The sequence below is a fragment of the Lithobates pipiens genome, unplaced genomic scaffold (genome assembly GCF_037356315.1).
Source record: "Lithobates pipiens isolate NorthernLeopardFrog02 unplaced genomic scaffold, aLitPip1_a1.2 Scaffold_16, whole genome shotgun sequence".
Taxonomy (NCBI): Eukaryota; Metazoa; Chordata; class Amphibia; order Anura; family Ranidae; genus Lithobates; species Lithobates pipiens.
The window spans coordinates 634,986,641-635,004,431 of record NW_027507748.1 but is presented as its reverse complement, the minus strand read 5'-3'; the positions used below and the strand labels follow the sequence as shown (position 1 = coordinate 635,004,431).

General features: G+C 41.9%; 1 protein-coding gene across 3 annotated transcripts in view; it reads right to left on the bottom strand.

Moving 5' to 3' along the window:
• NEK5 (NIMA related kinase 5) overlaps positions 1–7,336 on the bottom strand; it is a gene marked incomplete at its 3' end in the record, with an annotated part of 110,742 nt that extends 103,406 nt beyond the window's left edge. The window contains 1 exon segment of one of the 3 annotated variants that reach the window (XM_077484218.1): positions 7,271–7,336. In XM_077484218.1, the coding sequence (XP_077340344.1) occupies positions 7,271–7,279 (9 nt within the window). 3 annotated transcript variants of the gene reach the window in all.
• Positions 7,337–17,791: the final 10,455 nt, after the last annotated feature.

Genomic DNA, 17,791 nt, shown 5'->3' with positions numbered 1-17,791 from the left:
ACACAGTCGGATTATCCGACGACATGGTCCGATAGGACACATTCCGACGGATTCTCCGACCGTGTGTACAAGGGCTAAGTGTAGCGCCGGTACTCCTGAAGAGTACGTGCTATGTCTGTAAATTTAGTTTTTTTCCGAAGACTATAGTTGAGTCTTGGAGTTAATTGTTCTAAATTGTGGTTTCGGCATCAGTTTGGCTGGGCTGTACTGATGTTCTGCCTGGTCATGGGTGTAGTTAACACCTTTGTCAGGCAATGGAACGCAGTCTGGTTGGACGCATTAGGTACCAATCTCTCTCTCTGAGCCAATCAGTGGGTGCGTTGTTTCGCTATGTATTCCGGGAGAGGGTACTTAAGGTGCTGAAGTCACGTGGTTCTGAGTTCCAGTCCAGAAGTATGTTCTGATTCCATGGTCCTGGTCCTCCTGACCAGCCCCCAGAGGCCCTCATGGCCTGGGGTGCGGATCCATCCATTTCCGAGTCTCGGAACTGGCTAGTCCGAGGCACAGTAGCTGGAAGGAGGATTCTAAAGTGGTCCGGTGCCGTCTCGGGTTTTGGAGAGGCCCAGCAACTCGTCATGCAACCAGGGGTGGACTCTTCGGAAGAGGGCCACGCATAAGGTGGCTGCTCGGTAAGAGCCTGGATGTTGAGATGATGTATGGACACTAATTGAATCCACATTTCTTACGTTATTGCCGGACCGGCTGTAAGATACAGGTACCGCAAGAAGGTTCCTATTCCTATCCTTCTGTTACAACTAAGTTTCTGTGAGAGACTTTTTGTGTTCATCTAAAAGTTTGCAACTAAGTCTGTGGCAGAGACTTTGCTAAGTTTGATTCATGTGTTGGCTGCTAAGTCCCTAAAATCAGGACTTATCCGACAGTGGAAATATCCAGCTGCGAGTGGCTACTCCATCGATTAGCTAGAGAGAGACATTTATTAATTGTCAGCAGTTTCAAAGTGCCTGAGCTTCCATACCTATAACCTCTATTCCAAACTGAGAGACTGTGTTACTGTTCAAGGTTTTAAGCAAATAAAAATTCCAAAAGGAATTCAGGTGTCAGTCTCTGCAGTTATTGGGTCATCAACCTCGGAAACCCCTTGACAAGAACGACGAGTTACAAGGCGGAGGTAAACGGTAAGCCCAAGAAAACCAGCCGCTCCTTCGGGGGTCAGTGCTACATAAGTTTTAAAGAATTTATCAACCCAGAATTTCTTATTCCTGATATGTGCCTGCTGTACCATGTACTTGTATGAAAAAATATCCTGTTCTATTGTGTTGCTTCCTTTGTGTGAAATCCCTGGTGTTCCTGCCAGTCTCTCTGCGTTCCTGTTAAAAACTGAACAAGCTAAGCATGAAAGCACATTGTGTGCAGTTTTCTAGCTAAGCTGAGAACCCCCCACCCCCACCACACCTTGCGTACAGCCATTCACTGGGAAGACAGAAGACCAGTGTACTGCTGCTTCTCCTCCCCCAGCTCTCCAAGATCTTTATGCAGTTGAGACAGAAGACCAGTGTGCTGCTGTTTCTCCACCCCCAGCTCTCCAAGATCGTTATGCAGTTGAGAACACTAATTATGTGATCACTTTTAGCAAAAAGGGGGAAAAAAATTTCTTCATGTTTTTATATCTATACACAAATGTTTTGCCTTTCATTTCTATTTACAGCTGAATGGGTTGTTTTACAAAGTGAGGTTTACATATACCTAAATATTAGTATCCGATTTTGTAAAAAAAGTTATGGCTACTTTAAGGCATTCCTTAAGTCCAAATCAGCCCCAACCATTATAAAGATAAAGGGAGGTAAGACGTGATAAAAAGCAGCTTTGATTTTGATCTAAACACCATAGAACTATAACACAGGTGAATAAACAGGTATTTCCTCTTATGCTTGTAAAGCACGGAAACCTAGAGGTCATCAGACAACCGCCAATAACCGAGACACAGAATAATGACATTTGACATTGGAAAATCATGGAAATATATGGATATATGTACAGTACATTTGCCTGGCATATGGAAAAAGGAAGAACCTTGAGATATATACTTGAAGGATCAAACTACTACACCTCCAGCTTCAGGTCTCTGGCAAGGGACCTCTATGTACTTGAGGTTATGGCTGACCCTCACAGCTCTTAAAGGGGTTCTCAACTTCTCACGTTTCCTATGGGAGTTTGAGGTTTCAGGTAAACCAGTTTCCTTGCATTAAATGAAAGCCATTGTTTGTGACATACCTTTTTCAGGTGCAGAGAGTCTTCTTGGTTACACAGAAGATAATGTTACAGTAAGAAGGAGTAAGAGTCAGACGCACTCTGAATGAGGAAAAGTGGGAGTACGATAGGTAGGAGAGGAAACTGAAAGTAGAGGAGACAAAACCAGAGAGGTGGAGGGGGTGGATGCTGCTCTGTGAACTATATTCAGATCAGAAATAACTAGTAGTAATAGAGCAGTCATAGTGAATACAATACACCATGGAGATGACCCATACGGTGGTGTGCTGCGGTGTATCCCTGGCTGGCACACCACAGGGCATCGCTGGATATACTTCACACTGTGCTAGCATGTTACATTTTAGGATGCTTTCATACTGCTTTGTTGCAAAAACACCATAAAAAGACATATGCTTTTTTGCCATGTTCTGATGCATTTTGCACCTATGAAAAAAACACGTGACTCAAAAATATGCACCAAAAACACAACCGTGGGTGCGTTTTAGATGGGTTTTTGCCACATTTTTCATTCATTTCAATGAGGAGGTGTATTTTTGCTGCATTTTTTTTTTTTTACTGCCCCAAACGTGCACCAAAAATGCAACATGCAGGACTTTTAAAAATACAACTGACTGACGTAAAGAGTTCCATAGGACTTACCAGTCATGCATTTTTTTTCTTCGCTTGGAAACGGAAGAAAAACTGAACAGTGTGAAAGGACCCTAAATACAGAATGCAGTGTGGAGCCCATGATGTCCTGCAGTAGGTTTGCAGCATAACCGCCCAGAAGATTGTGCCTGACCTTGAACAGGTCCAACAAAAAATGTATGTTCATGTACTTTCAAATCCCATAGCAAACCAAGAGCAAGCTGTGTTTTTAAAGCATACAGCAGGGCTTTACAGTATAAATGTGCCCCTCACCTCCCTGTCCCCACTGTTTATGACCTGTACACCCTGTATTGCAGTGACGGCCATGCGATTGGTTATTCCATTTCTGCCAGTGTCCATATAAACGTGAATATATTTTTGTGTGGGCTGACCAATTAAAATGTTTTACAGTATAACTAGAGACAAAACATTTTTCTTTTGGGAGGGTAGAAAGAGATGTCTGTTTTTTATTGCTGTCTATGGGGGTTATTCAGGAAAGGCAAATCCACTTTGCAATACAAGTCCATACTACAAGTGTAAAGTGCACTTGAAATTGCACTGAAAGTACACTTGGAAGTGCAGTCGCTGTAAATCTGAGGAGTAGATCTGAAATGACGGGAAGCTCTGCTGATTTTATTATCCAATCATATGCAAGTTAAAATACTCTTTTTTATTTTCCTTGCATGACCCCCTCAGATCTACAGCGACTGCACTTCCAAGTGCACTTTAACCACTTCCCGACCAGCGCACGACGATGTACGTCGACAGAATGGCACGGGCAGGCATATTGGCGTACAGGTACGTCCAATATTCAATGCCGCCCTGCCATCGGGAGCGCGCCGCTGGCAGCGCGCTCCCGCGCTGGTCGGGACCCCCGTGAGTCCGGTCGCGGGACCCGCGGACTCGATCGCCGCGGGCATACCCGCGATCGTCTCACGGAGCGGCCGAATGGAGGAAATGCAGAGTAAACAGCATTTCTCCATTCTGCCTAGCAACTAGTGACGCTGATCTCTGCTCCATGTGATTGGAGCAGAAATCAGTGTTCACTAAATGAAAGCCCAACCCCCCCACTGTTAGTAACACACCCCTAGGAACACTTAACCCCTACACTGCCACCCACTGGTTAACCCTTTCACTGCCAGTGTCATTTACACAGGAATCACTGCATTTATATAGCAGTGATTACTGTATAAATGGCAATGGTCCCAAAAATGTGTCAAAAATGTCCGATGGGTCCCCCACAATGTCGCAGTCACAATAAAAAATCGCTGATCGCCGCCATTACTAGTAAAAAAAAATAATAATAAAAAATTATTAATAAAAATGCTATAAAACTATCCCAATTTTGTAAACGCTATAACTTTTGCGCAAACCAATCAATAATCGCTTATTGCGATTTTTTTACCAAAAATATGTAGAAGAATACGTATCGGCCTAAACTGAGGGAAAAAAATGTTTTTTTATATATTTTTGGGGGATATTTATTATAACAAAAAGTAAAAAATAATGCGTTTTTTTCAAAATTGTCGCTCTATTTTTGTTTATAGCGCAAAAAATAAAAACCGCAGAGGTTATCAAATACCACCAAAAGAAAGCTCTATTTGTGGGAAAAAAAGGACGTCAATTTTGTTTGGGAGCCACGTCGCACGACCGCGCAATTGTCAGTTAAAGCGACGCAGTGCCGAATCGCAAAAAGTGGTCTGGTCTTTGACCAGCAAAATGGTCCGGTCTGCAAGTGGTTAAGTGCAATTTCAAGTGCACTTCGCACTTGTAGTTTGCACTTGTAGTGCAAAGTGGATTTGACTTTAGTAAATAACCCCCTATGTCTCTTAAGCCCCATACACACTATCAGTTTTTCTGCTGAGTTTTTCCTTCTGATTTACCAAAACCATATAATATGAGGTCAAACCTTAGGAGTTTCAATGTGTATGCAATCAGACAGGCCTACTACATGGTTTTGATAAATCTGAAGGAAAAACTCAGCAGAAAAACTGATAGTGTGTATGGGGCTTTAGGGATATTCACTTTCTCTACAGTATTTGTATTTGCCATTAATATCAAAGTAAAAGTGAAAGACAATCTCAAATTTAGGTTTGTCCCCAGAACACTTATAGAGGGGAAATCTTACAGTGGTGACATTCAGGTGTTTCCACTGTTTGGAGGGATTTCCATTCAGTTCCAGTTTTAGCTATGAGACAGGAAATTAAGCAAAATCTCTCCAATGGGATACAGACGGCAAAAATAAAACAAAAATACACTTAAGGCTACTTTCACACTGGAACGCTTTTCAGCGATAAAAATAGTGACTGAAAAGCGCCTCTCATGCCTCACCAGTGTGAAAGCTCAAGTGCTTTCACACTGGGGTGGTGCGCTTGCAGGACAGCAGTAGCTTGCAAGCAGCTTCTTTGGGGCGGTGCAAGAGCGGTGTATACGCCACTCATAAAACGTGCTGCCCAATTAAATCAATGGGCAGCGTGTCAGCAGTGCCGCAACACGGGCGCCTTTAACCCTTTCCTCGGCCGCTAACGGGGGTTAAAAGCACCCTGCTAGTGGCTGAAAAACGATGCTAAAACTACGTAAAGGTAAACGTAAATGTGCAACTAAAACTATCGGCACTTTACCATTAATGCGGCGCGGCCCCGGTGTGAAAGTGGCCTAACAAGGATTATAACACTTCCTTACTGCATGCAAAAAGCAAAAAAGGTTTGCCTATAGTTCTACTTTAACAAGTTTGGCAATAAATGACCCCCAGATCATTATAGATTTTCTGAAAGCAGAGGCCCTGTAGATAAAAAGGATGATAGTTAAAATGTTTAGGTCATATGGCATTTGATCAACTGTTTTTTAAATGCATATTTTCAGAAAAATAAAAATTAAATTTGTGTTTTCATTGTGTTTATGAAGCATGGAAAATGTCCATGAAAGTGTTGCTTTGATGGAAATGATCTGCTTTGGGGTGTGGTTAGGCTGTGGTGTGATAGCAGACATTTTTGTGAATTCTCTGCAAGATGGATATGTATACTCTGATCTCTTTGACACTTGGCTTAGTTCAGCTCTCTTTTGGTGGTATTTAATCACAGCTGAGGTTTTTATTTTTTGCTAAAAATACAAAAAAAAATTGAAAATTTTGAAAAAAATCATGTTTAATAGTGTGTTATAAAATTTTGCAAACAGGTAATTTTTCTGCTTCATTGATATGCGCTGATGAGGCGGCACTGGTGGACAATGATAGGCTGCACTGATGGGCACAGTTAAGTCGGCACTGATAGGCACAGATAAGGTGACACCGATAGGGACAGATAAGTCAGTACTGATGGCCACTGATAAGCACTGTTCTTCAGGCACTGATTGTGGGCACTGATAGGTGGCACTGACAGATGGCACTGACAGGTGGTGCTAGTGGGCACTGTTGCCTACTGCTAGGTGGCACTTGTAAGGGGCACAGGTGGGCACTGAGGAGCTGCTGGCAGCTCGCAGTGATTGGGACTGAGGTCCCTCTCACTGCCACTGGTGAGCGGCTTTTTTTTTCTCGCAAGGAGAAAAAATAGACTTTTACCGGCTGTGTTGACATCACATAATCAGCTATCATTGGCTGACAGCTGATCACATGGTAAGGGGCCAGGATCGACCCCTTACTCCGATCTGTGATCCAGCGAGTCTTATAGACTCGCTGATCAGAGTGTGCCACGCGCGCCCTTCGGGGGGCACGCAGGCCGCTCATGCACGGGACGACATCAATAGATGTCATCCCGGCAATGCAGGTCCGCGCTGTAGCTGTCCTTCGGCTATAGCGCAGATCTCAACCGGTTAAAAATGCTGAATTAGGGCTTGTTCATATGTGTGTTGATTATGAAGAAAGAAGCAATACTCATGAACGCTCCTATGGCATTTATGCTGTTTTTATGCCATGTTTAACTTGTGTTTATGAAGCATTGAAAACTCTTGCTTGATAAATGCCCATGGAATTGTTGCTTTTTTAGTGTGAAGTGCTTAAAGGTGAATGTAATATTCATGGCAAATGTTAAAGGGTGGATATGAGGCTTTAAAAATGCAAAATAAATGCCGCATATACACATGGTATTGACGTATTTGTGAACGAGCTCTAACAGTTCACTCTTTGGACGTACGTAGTATGTCCAAAAAGTTGAACTGGTTAATGTACCGTTCAACATGTTATTAGTCATTTAATGCCCTTATGAGACTATACAAATATTTGGCAACAGTTTTCTATGAAAAATAATCTGGATGTTCAGGTTTTAGGTCTAATGCTCTACTGAGAAGGCAGATGATTACAGATCATAATATGGGAACTTACAGAAAATACCTAATGATTGCTGGTAAAAGAGAGGATTTTTAACAGTCAGATGGCAAAAACAAGGAATGTAATATAGATTGTAGCTTACGACTAACATACCTGTATCATGCCTGCTTCTTGTTTCCTGTGTGCATGTTCCTTCTTTCCTATGAAGACTGCACTAACGTGTTGGGAAACAAGCCTCGGCAAAGTCAGATGTTCTGTTTATTAATAGACACGGTAGAGGGGAACTACACCCATTAAATGTTATTTACCCTTAGCTATTCCCGTAAATGATGACTTATGTGTTTAGTAGATAAAGAAGATGTTAAGCATTTCTGATGGGATGATGTGATAAAAAAAACTTTTAGCTGTTGGCTTTTTGTTTTTGCATACCCTTTAATACACTTTCTTTTAGACGTTTTGCTTTATTCTTTACTGCTGGGTGGCTTGTTTAGATATGGGAATCATTGCAAAAAAGGTACATTAAAAAAGCTGGGAATTTTTGACTAATTTCACTTTGAGCGCTATCCTGTGACTGATGTTATGGGGATTTCCAGTAAAAATTGATCTCTTGTGTCTGTTATCAGGAGTTCTGCATGTACAGTAGGAACACAGAGAACTCACACCTTCCTGTGAGTCCTCGTTTTTGTATGGAATTATAGATTTCAATTGTAACACCTACTTATGGTTAAATCTGGTATCTTGCCATAAAAGTAGAATACAATGATTCCCTCTGACACCCAATGTATTTTTTGGATAGACTTGAATTTACCAACCACTTCAAAGAATCTGAGGACAGGGGTTTGTCTTTGTTTCCTAGGGAGGTGTGATAGATGGGACCCCCTCCATGTTATCCTCTAAAAATTTGTGGATTTTGAAACACATGCATTGCTGTCCAACATGTATTTCCAAATAAACACTTTCCTCTTCCTTTCTTCTGCTCGCAGTGTAGTCATGTCTTCCCCTAGCCTTGTGTGCAAGATAGGAGTGGTGAAAAGCATCAAGGTTGGTTTTCGATTCGCAGACATCACTGTATGATCCTCCAATATCAGAGGTCTGCAGACTTTTCAAATGGATAAAACTGAAATGAATTAATACTTTTTACCTGGATCTTTTTTGTATTCAAAATGATATGATTGAGAACAAAAGAGAAGGAACCTTAGGGTATCCATCAGAGTCCCTTTTCATCAGCAGAACAGGGGCTGAGAATCGAGCAGGTCTGGACAGGGGAAGTGCTGGGGTAAATACAGAGATCATAGGTAGCCATTGCTGACCTAAATCTGTGCATATTGAGGATACATCACTAAACCTAGCTGTAGTCCAGGGAAAGTCTTTAGATGGCCAGATATGGCCCAAGGGCCATAGTTTGGAGAGCTCTGCTATATATTACTGTAATGAACCAGGCCAACCTCGAATAAAGCAGCGGTCCTTCCTGTTGCCCTGCTAAGTTTATGCAAGTTTATGCAGCTCCCTTACACAAATGTTTCATCTCCTGCAAGATAGACAGACAGTCAATATCTCCATGGCTGCAGAACATTTCTTCCTCGCTGGTAACACAATGCCAACAGTCTTGATAAACCAGCAACACAAGTTAGTCATATCTGAATTACAGGAGCACCAAGTGCTCCACAATGGTGTACTTATCAAACTATAGACAGTATCTACAAAATGGAAGACCTTACGCATGAGTTACGTAACTCTCAGTCCATTTTTATCAAAATTTGGGCAAGCTGGTCAGAATTCATGAGCTCTTCCAGTTATGCAGAGATCTTGGCCTCCAACAAATCTGCGAATCCATAATAACTCTATGGCTATTAATGCCTATTATTAATGATCGTTAAGTATACCTCATGCACAGTTAGGATCTTATTCTTGAGCATGGTGCTTAACCCCCCTTCTCTCTCCCTGTAGCTACTTGCCCTCTTCTCCCCCTTTCACTCCTTTTTTTTTTTTCACCTTTCCCCCTTTACTATACTTTGTCTTCAAATTGAAACTTACCTGAGATGACTGCAATTTGATTTATGCAGTTGTATTACATATGTCTGCGATTTCTTCTTGCAACCGTATTATGGGTACCACTACCTACTTTACCAACATTTAATCCTGTTGACGTCCCAACTGTTATTTCATCTTTTGACAGCTGTGTTATTTTTTCTATATTCAAAATGTTATACCGCATGATATGGAAGTATTTCCAAGTGTTTTTTGTATACGTTTCAATAAACACTTATTAGAAATAAAAAAAAAAAGAAATCTGGATTGCAGGATACTGGCAACGTATATTAAAATTCTATATTAATAACTTAAATCTGAACTCAAGGCAAAATACAAAATACACAATTTAATATAGTAGTGTATTTCTTTATAATATTTAAATTTATGTTCACATTTAACTAGTAAATGTACCTGAATCAGTCTCAATATAAGCCTCCTGTCATCCTTGACTGCAGCACTGATTGGGGGGGAGAGAACAGAAATACTAGCCAATCAGACTGTGCTGCATGCTGCACATGTGCTGACAGTAAACACACTGACAGTAGGAAGAAGTATTGTGTTGCTGCCCCTTCCGTCATTAAAGTGCATGCAGAATGTTGTCACCACTGTATCCCTTAATACTAACACAGAAAGTGGCATCACCTTCCTGGCAGTGCTTCTGTCAGGTGTGTGAATAACAAAAAAGACTGGTCAGAATTACAATTTCTTTACGAGATAAGACAATCCACATATGCATAATTCAGCTGTGCATATAACTGTTTGCCTTTTAAGCCTTGGCAATAACTTTATTTTAACTTTGACTGTTAATAAAAAAAAAAAATGTAACACTTTAAAAAAAAAACATTTTATTTCTACAAAATATGGTTTAATAGAGCGTAAAACATAAGGCTGATGGATAACAGGTTTCTTTGAAAAATAGCGTGACAACTTTTTGTTAACACAACTGTTACTTTTTCAGAATCCTTGCCCTTAACTGTAGTCTTAGAAAACAGTAGAAACAAGCAAAAAATTGAATAAGTGGAAGTATTTTTAAATAACAATGAAATTAAGGCTACTGTAACAGCATTTCTGTGTTTTTTGTTGTTCCAAGGCTAAGACTTGTACTGTGAAAAGACGCTATAAGGACTTATGCAGACAGGAGTTTGAAACACAAGGCATCGATTTTGTTTTTAGTTTAGTGGAGCTGTGTACTGTAGGTGACAGTTCAGAGGCTGTGTTTGACCTTTTGCTTTGCATTTTTTGAGGTAGGTTTGAAATGCAAGCAAAGCAGATCAATCACAACCATTATTTTGTCAAACATTGCATTTTGCAATTGAATGCATGCCTTTGAACAACACTGCATTCAAATTGAAAAGGCTTCATTTGACAAGAACGAACACCTTAGGGTTCAGATACATGGCCATTTAGAGATGCAGATGTCCTGTAGCCAGGGCCGGTGCTACCACTAGGTAAACTAGGGCGCCCGGCCACTGGTGTTCCTACTCTCTTCCCTCTACAGCAAGTAACTCAGCATCAGCAGTCAGTCGCCACTCCGTTCGCACTTAGTGTCAGAGGCACAGCGTCCCGACTCCCGAATGAATGGAAGCAAGCAAAGATTCATTGATGGGAACTGGTAGGCTGCATTGATGGGTTCTGGTAAGGCTGCATTTGATGGGCACTTCATTAAAAAGGTGGGGTATACATGGGCAGGGCAAAGGGGGTGGAGATCATGGGGGGGGGGGCAGCAAAATGAGGTTTCACCTAGGGTGTAAAAAATCCTTGCATCGGCCCTGCCTGTAGCACAAAATTTCTGGTGTTTTCAAGCACCTGGGGAGCCATAGGTGGTGTGTACAACTGGTTATAAAGGTGAAAGACTATATGCACTTGTAATCGTATAAGTATCTTCCTTTTGCATCTGCATTTGCCTGAGCATGCACGTACGATGTATTTCCCAAACGCGAACGTTTCACGTACATCATGAGTGCTTGCATGATTACAAGTGCACACAGTCATTCACTTCTATGGCCAGATGTTTGCACCACCTGCTGCTTCCCCAGGTGTTTGAAAATGGCAGGAAATTTGCACTACAGGACATTTGATCTTGCAAATATTTGTGTGACTGTAGACTTACACATAGCATAACAGTCCACTTTATTTTTATCTTTAGGCCTCATTCACATTGGCGTTCCATACAGCCACATGCAGGCAGCTTGTTCAAATCAATGACAGGCGGGCAGCTGCACAGACCTCCACAGATCACACTGCATTCTGATTCATGCAATAGAATGGCACAAATGTACAGTGGTGTGAAAAAGTGTTTGCCCCCTTCCTCATTTTCTGTTCCTTTGCATGTTTGTCACACTTAAGTGTTTCGGAACATCAAACCAATTTAAACAATAGTCAAGGACAACACAAGTAAACACAAAATGCAATTTGTAAATGAAGGTGTTTATTATTAAAGGTGAAAAAAAATCCAAACCATCATGGCCCTGTGTGAAAAAGTAATTGCCCCCCTTGTTAAAACATACTATAACTGTGGTTGTCCACACCTGAGTTCAATTTCTTTAGCCACACCCAGGCCTGATTATTGCCACACCTGTTCACAATCAAGGCATCACTTAAATAGGTGCTGCTTGACACAGTAAGGTCCACCAGAAGATCCTTAAAAGCTACACATCATGCCGAGACCCAAAGAAATTCAGGAACAATTGAGAAAGAAAGTAATTGAGATCTATCAGTCTGGAAAGGGTTATAAAGCCATTTCCAAAGCTTTGGGAATCCAGCGAACCACAGTGAGAGCCATTATCCACAAATGGCGAAGACATGGAACAGTGGTGAACCTTCCCAGGAGTGGCCGGCCGCCCAAAATTACCCCAAGAGCGCAGCGACGACTCATCCAAGAGGTCACAAAAGACCCCACAACAACGTCCAAGGAACTGCAGGCCTCACTTGCCTCAGTTAAGGTCAGCGTTCATGCCTTCACCATCAGGAAAAGACTGGGCAAAAATGGCCTGCATGGCAGAGTTCCAAGGAGAAAACCACTGCTGAGCAAAAAGAACATCAAAGCTCGTCTCAATTTCTCCACAACACATCTTGATGATCCCCAAGACTTTTGGGACAACATTCTGTGGACCGATGAGACAAAAGTGGAACTCTTTGGAAGGTGTGTGTCCAAGTATATCTGGCATAGAAGGAACACTGCATTTCATAAAAAGAACATTATACCAACAGTAAAATATGGTGGTGGTAGTGTGATGGTCTGGGGCTGTTTTGCTGCTTCAGGACCTGGAAGACTTGCCGTGATAAAAGGAACTATGAATTCTGCTGTCTACCAAGAGATCCTGAAGGAGAATGTCCGACCATCTGTTCGTGTACTCAAGCTGAAACGAACTTGGGTTCTGCAGCAGGACAATGATCCTAAACACACCAGCAAGTCCACCACCGAATGGCTGAAGAAAAACAAAATGAAGACTTTGGAGTGGCCTAGCCAAAGTCCTGACCTGAATCCTATTGAGATGTTGTGGTATGACCTTAAAAAGGCCGTTCATGCTCGAAAACCCTCTAATGTAACTGAATTAGTACAATTCTGCAAAGATGAGTGGGCCAAAATTCCTCCAGGACGCTGTAAAAGCCTCATTGCACGTTATCGCAAACGCTTGGTTGCAGTTGTTGCTGCTAAGGGTGGCCCAACCAGTTATTAGGTTTAGGGGGCAATCACTTTTTCACACAGGGCCATGATGGTTTGGATTTTTTTTCACCTTTAATAATAAACACCTTCATTTACAAATTGCATTTTGTGTTTACTTGTGTTGTCCTTGACTATTGTTTAAATTGGTTTGATGTTCCGAAACACTTAAGTGTGACAAACATGCAAAGGAACAGGAAATGAGGAAGGGGGCAAACACTTTTTCACACCACTGTATACTACTGGATGTGCTTAGTCCATGCATCTGGCCACCTATCATTGGATTTCAACAAGCTGCCTGCACATGGCTGCATGGAACACTCATATATCCCACGCAGGTGAAGACAACCCTTTACTTGAGTATACACATTAGTGTGCTTGTGTGAACGAGGCCTTAAAACAAAGTTTAAGGGTCCTTTCACACGGGGCGGATCAGTTCTGATCCGCCCCGTGGATGTCCGTTTGCTCAGCGGGGATCACTCCGCCGATCCCCGCTGAGCAGGGAGATGACAGGTCTGTCTCCGCACACTGTGCAGGGACGGACCTGTCACAGCGCCGCTCTCCCCTATGGGAGATCGGATGACGACGGACCGCAGTGCCCGTCGTCATCCGATCCGATCCGCAGACGGATGGAAAAATAGCTTTTTCCTCCGTCACACTTTTTCGGATCGGAGCGGGTCGGATGTCAGCGGACATGTCACCGCTGACATCCGACGCTCCATAGAGCTCTATGGAGCACCCGTTCAGGTCCGCCTGAAAAACTGACAGGCGGGCCTGAACGGGACGTTAGTGTGAAAGGGGCCTAAGTATTTAAAAAGAAGTTTAAAATTTTAAAATAAAAGCATGTTATAAAATAGAGCAAATAATGTCCTATGAGTTGTCCAGTTTGAAGCTCCTCCATTCAGATTTTTGTTGTAGATGTAAGGAATCTGGGCCACCAGTTGCTGGTAAACGTTACGCTTTATCATGTCCTGCCAGCATTCAATTCCTTAAGCTGGCCATAGACTGTTCGATTTAAACCATGTGTGGGTAGGCCGATTGTACAACCAGCATGTTGATTTTTATTGTTCAATAGTTTTTGAGTTTTTAAAAGTTTGAACTGTTAAACATTTAAACATTTGTTACACATAGTGCGCAGGTACATGTTCCGGTATGTCACAAAAATTATATATTAAATTCAGTAAATTCAAGTATATGTACTGTGAGTACAAGGAGGACACATTACTCATTATATACTATTTATAATAAGTTAGGAGATTTTAGGTTTTCCAGTCCATACTTTCCAGTTGCTATCACATTTTTTAGCGAAAAAAGGGAAAAAAACTGCGCTACGGAATACAAATGGTATTGAACGGAAGCTGCAATTCAAAATGTACACCAAGAATACACCAAACAGAAATAGAAAAAAGAAAGAACTGCGCTAACCACGAATACCCAAATGTGAGTAGGGTATGTATATGTGCCAGACCCACAATATGGGTCTTAGTATCTTAATGTCTCCAAGACCACCTCCAAAATATAATGCAAACCATATACAAATAAGTGTAATTTAAATGCAAAAACAAACCATAAATACGTGTCAAGAGTGTGAATTCCCCAAACACAATATGAGTAAATCAAACTCAGTGCATATACCTCTAAAAATAAAAATAAAAAGTTAAAAAATAGAATAGAATGTGAAGAAAAATATTTGCAATTTTTTTACATAAATGAAATATCAAGAAAAAAGATTATATTTAGAGACACCCTATATAATGTCCATATAGTCATATGTCAAAAAATAATAAAATGTCCATATAGTAAACAAACACCAGTGAAGTAAAGCTTCAAGTGGAGTGCAGCAGTGAAGGACGAACTTCAAACAGCTGAGTTATAAGTACACAAAATAAAATCTTCTCCAAAGATGTACTGTGCTTTTCCCAACACCGAATGAGTGAATTGGCTTCTTACCAGATCCAAGCGACCCCCCGTTACAGAGGGTCACCACAGGCGACAATAGTCAAAGGGTATCCGGATAGCGATTCCTCCTCAAGCGATCCTGAATCTTTCACGCGGTAGGGTTATGGCTGTTATTCCACATATCACTCCCAACCGGTCCGGTATGATTTCCCATCGATCAGTAGTATATAGCCCTCCCCTGCCTCTGATGAATGGCCATTCATCAGAGGCAGGGGAGGGCTATATACTACTGATCGATGGGAAATCATACCGGACCGGTTGGGAGTGATATGTGGAATAACAGCCATAACCCTACCGCGTGAAAGATTCAGGATCGCTTGAGGAGGAATCGCTATCCGGATACCCTTTGACTATTGTCGCCTGTGGTGACCCTCTGTAACGGGGGGTCGCTTGGATCTGGTAAGAAGCCAATTCACTCATTCGGTGTTGGGAAAAGCACAGTACATCTTTGGAGAAGATTTTATTTTGTGTACTTATAACTCAGCTGTTTGAAGTTCGTCCTTCACTGCTGCACTCCACTTGAAGCTTTACTTCACTGGTGTTTGTTTACTATATGGACATTTTATTATTTTTTGACATATGACTATATGGACATTATATAGGGTGTCTCTAAATATAATCTTTTTTCTTGATATTTCATTTATGTAAAAAAATTGCAAATATTTTTCTTCACATTCTATTCTATTTTTTAACTTTTTATTTTTATTTTTAGAGGTATATGCACTGAGTTTGATTTACTCATATTGTGTTTGGGGAATTCACACTCTTGACACGTATTTATGGTTTGTTTTTGCATTTAAATTGCACTTATTTGTATATGGTTTGCATTATATTTTGGAGGTGGTCTTGGAGACATTAAGATACTAAGACCCATATTGTGGGTCTGGCACATATACATACCCTACTCACATTTGGGTATTCGTGGTTAGCGCAGTTCTTTCTTTTTTCTATCACATTTTTTGCATGTTAAAGAGTTTATAGCTAGTAGGCGTTCAAATGTGCGGTTTCTATTAACTAGCGTAATTATTTCAGATACATTGATAGCTGAGGTGTTTTTCCAATTTCTAAGTATGAGGGTGAGGGTTGCCAGAAGTATGTGAGTGATGACTGATCCATCTTCTGGAGGGAATTTCTCTATGCCAATATGGAGTATAGCTAGTGCAGAGTTTGGGGTTGTTAAGATTCCTGTAGTTGACTAAATAAGATGGAATGTTTTGTTTCAGAGACTTGTTATGCTTGGGCATGTCCATAAGGTGTGTACTAGATTACCTATTTGCAGGGCTTTTTTTCCCCTCGGAGAATAGGTGCAGGAACTCCCCCTGTCTAAGTCACCCTTTGACGCTGCCCCCTACCCACCTTTGACCACCGTCCCTTGATTCCACCCCCTACCCACCTACCAGTACTGTCCCGTTTAGAGCATACAGAACCAAGTATCATTTTGTGGTGTAAAATCATTTGTATGGAACATGTTGATGATAAAAAAAACTGTATAATAGATCCCCTGCAGCCAGCAACAATAGAATCCCAGCAATAGATCCCCACACAACAATAGACTCCCCCAGCAACAATGGACTTCACCCCAACAACAGATTCCCAGTGAAGCATCAATGACCTACCCACAACAAAATATCACACCAAGTAAAAAAAATATCCACCCAAGCAACATTAGACCCCCCCCCCCCCCAAACCCAGCAGCAACAACAGGTCTCCCAGAAGCCAGCATCAATAGATCCTCCAGCAGCCAGTAAAAATAGACCTCTCCCTGGAAAGTAGATCCCTCCCAGAAACAATAGATTGTCTATCAGCAACAATAGACCCTCACACAAAATTAGATCCCCACCAGTGACAATAAATCCCCCAGCAGCCAACATAAATAGACCCTCCAGCACACCCCACGCTATTACATACATTCAGTGTTAGAGGTGCCGGAACTGTGTTCCCCCACGTTCCCGCTGAAAAAAAGCCCTGCCCATTTGTCCACATTTTCTCCAACAAAGGGGATATGTGTTAGGGAAAAAGGTGGCAAGTCTATAGGGAGTATAGTGCCATCTATTGGTAATTTTAAGCATAATTTCCCAGTGGTTCACACAATGGGAGTGTTTGTAGGTTTCTTTGAAAGCATGTTTCCATTGTTCATCAGGGAAGGTATTGTCAAGATCCTTTTCCCACCTCCTAATGGCGGCTGTCTTACTAAAGGTTTGTTTGGTTTGGATGAGGTTGTAGAATAGCGATATTCCTTTAGCTGGCTATGGGGTGTAAAAGTGGCAGGCTTTATTTGGTATCTTCAGCTGGGGTATAGGATGTGCCTTTAGGAAGTGGGAAATACGCATACAGGAGAAAAACAAACTTTTGGGTAGTTGGTACTCAGTCATTATTTGTTCTGCCAATTTTGGTGTTGGTCCTGTAGTTAAGTCGTGTATGTCTTTTTTGCCCTGTGTGTGGAGTGTCACATAGGAATTTTTGCCTGAACGAGGTCTATAGGGAATTCGTATTCTATGTTGTGCGTATCTTTGGTGTCAAGTTTTTGGAGGAATCTCCAGGCTTTCATGGATACTTGTATGGAAGGAGATAGACCCCCGGTTTCCCAGGGTTTCCATATGTCACTCATTAGGAATGATGTTGTATTTCTAGTCAGGAGTGATGATCTTTCTATTTCTACCCACAGTGGACCATCCGTGGTGTGGAACCAGTTTTTGAGATGGTCTAGTCTCACCGCCCATAGGTAATCATGAATATCTGCAAAACCTGCGCCCCCTACGCTTTTATGTGGGAGAAGGTTGTTCCAAAGCATCTAGCTCTTTTGCCTCCCCATGTGAATTTCCATATGGTTTTTGACAGTGTACTGAGGTAGTGGGGTGGAATGGGAATTTGCAGGGAGCGGAACAAGTAGAGGTTTTGTGGAAGGAGGAAGGATCTGCACCCACTTCCGGGACAAGCTAGCCGCAGCTAGCCGCAGATGCCCACCCCCCCCCCCCCGTTGTGTTCTGGGAAACACACAGCGGGGACCAGTGGAGACGCAC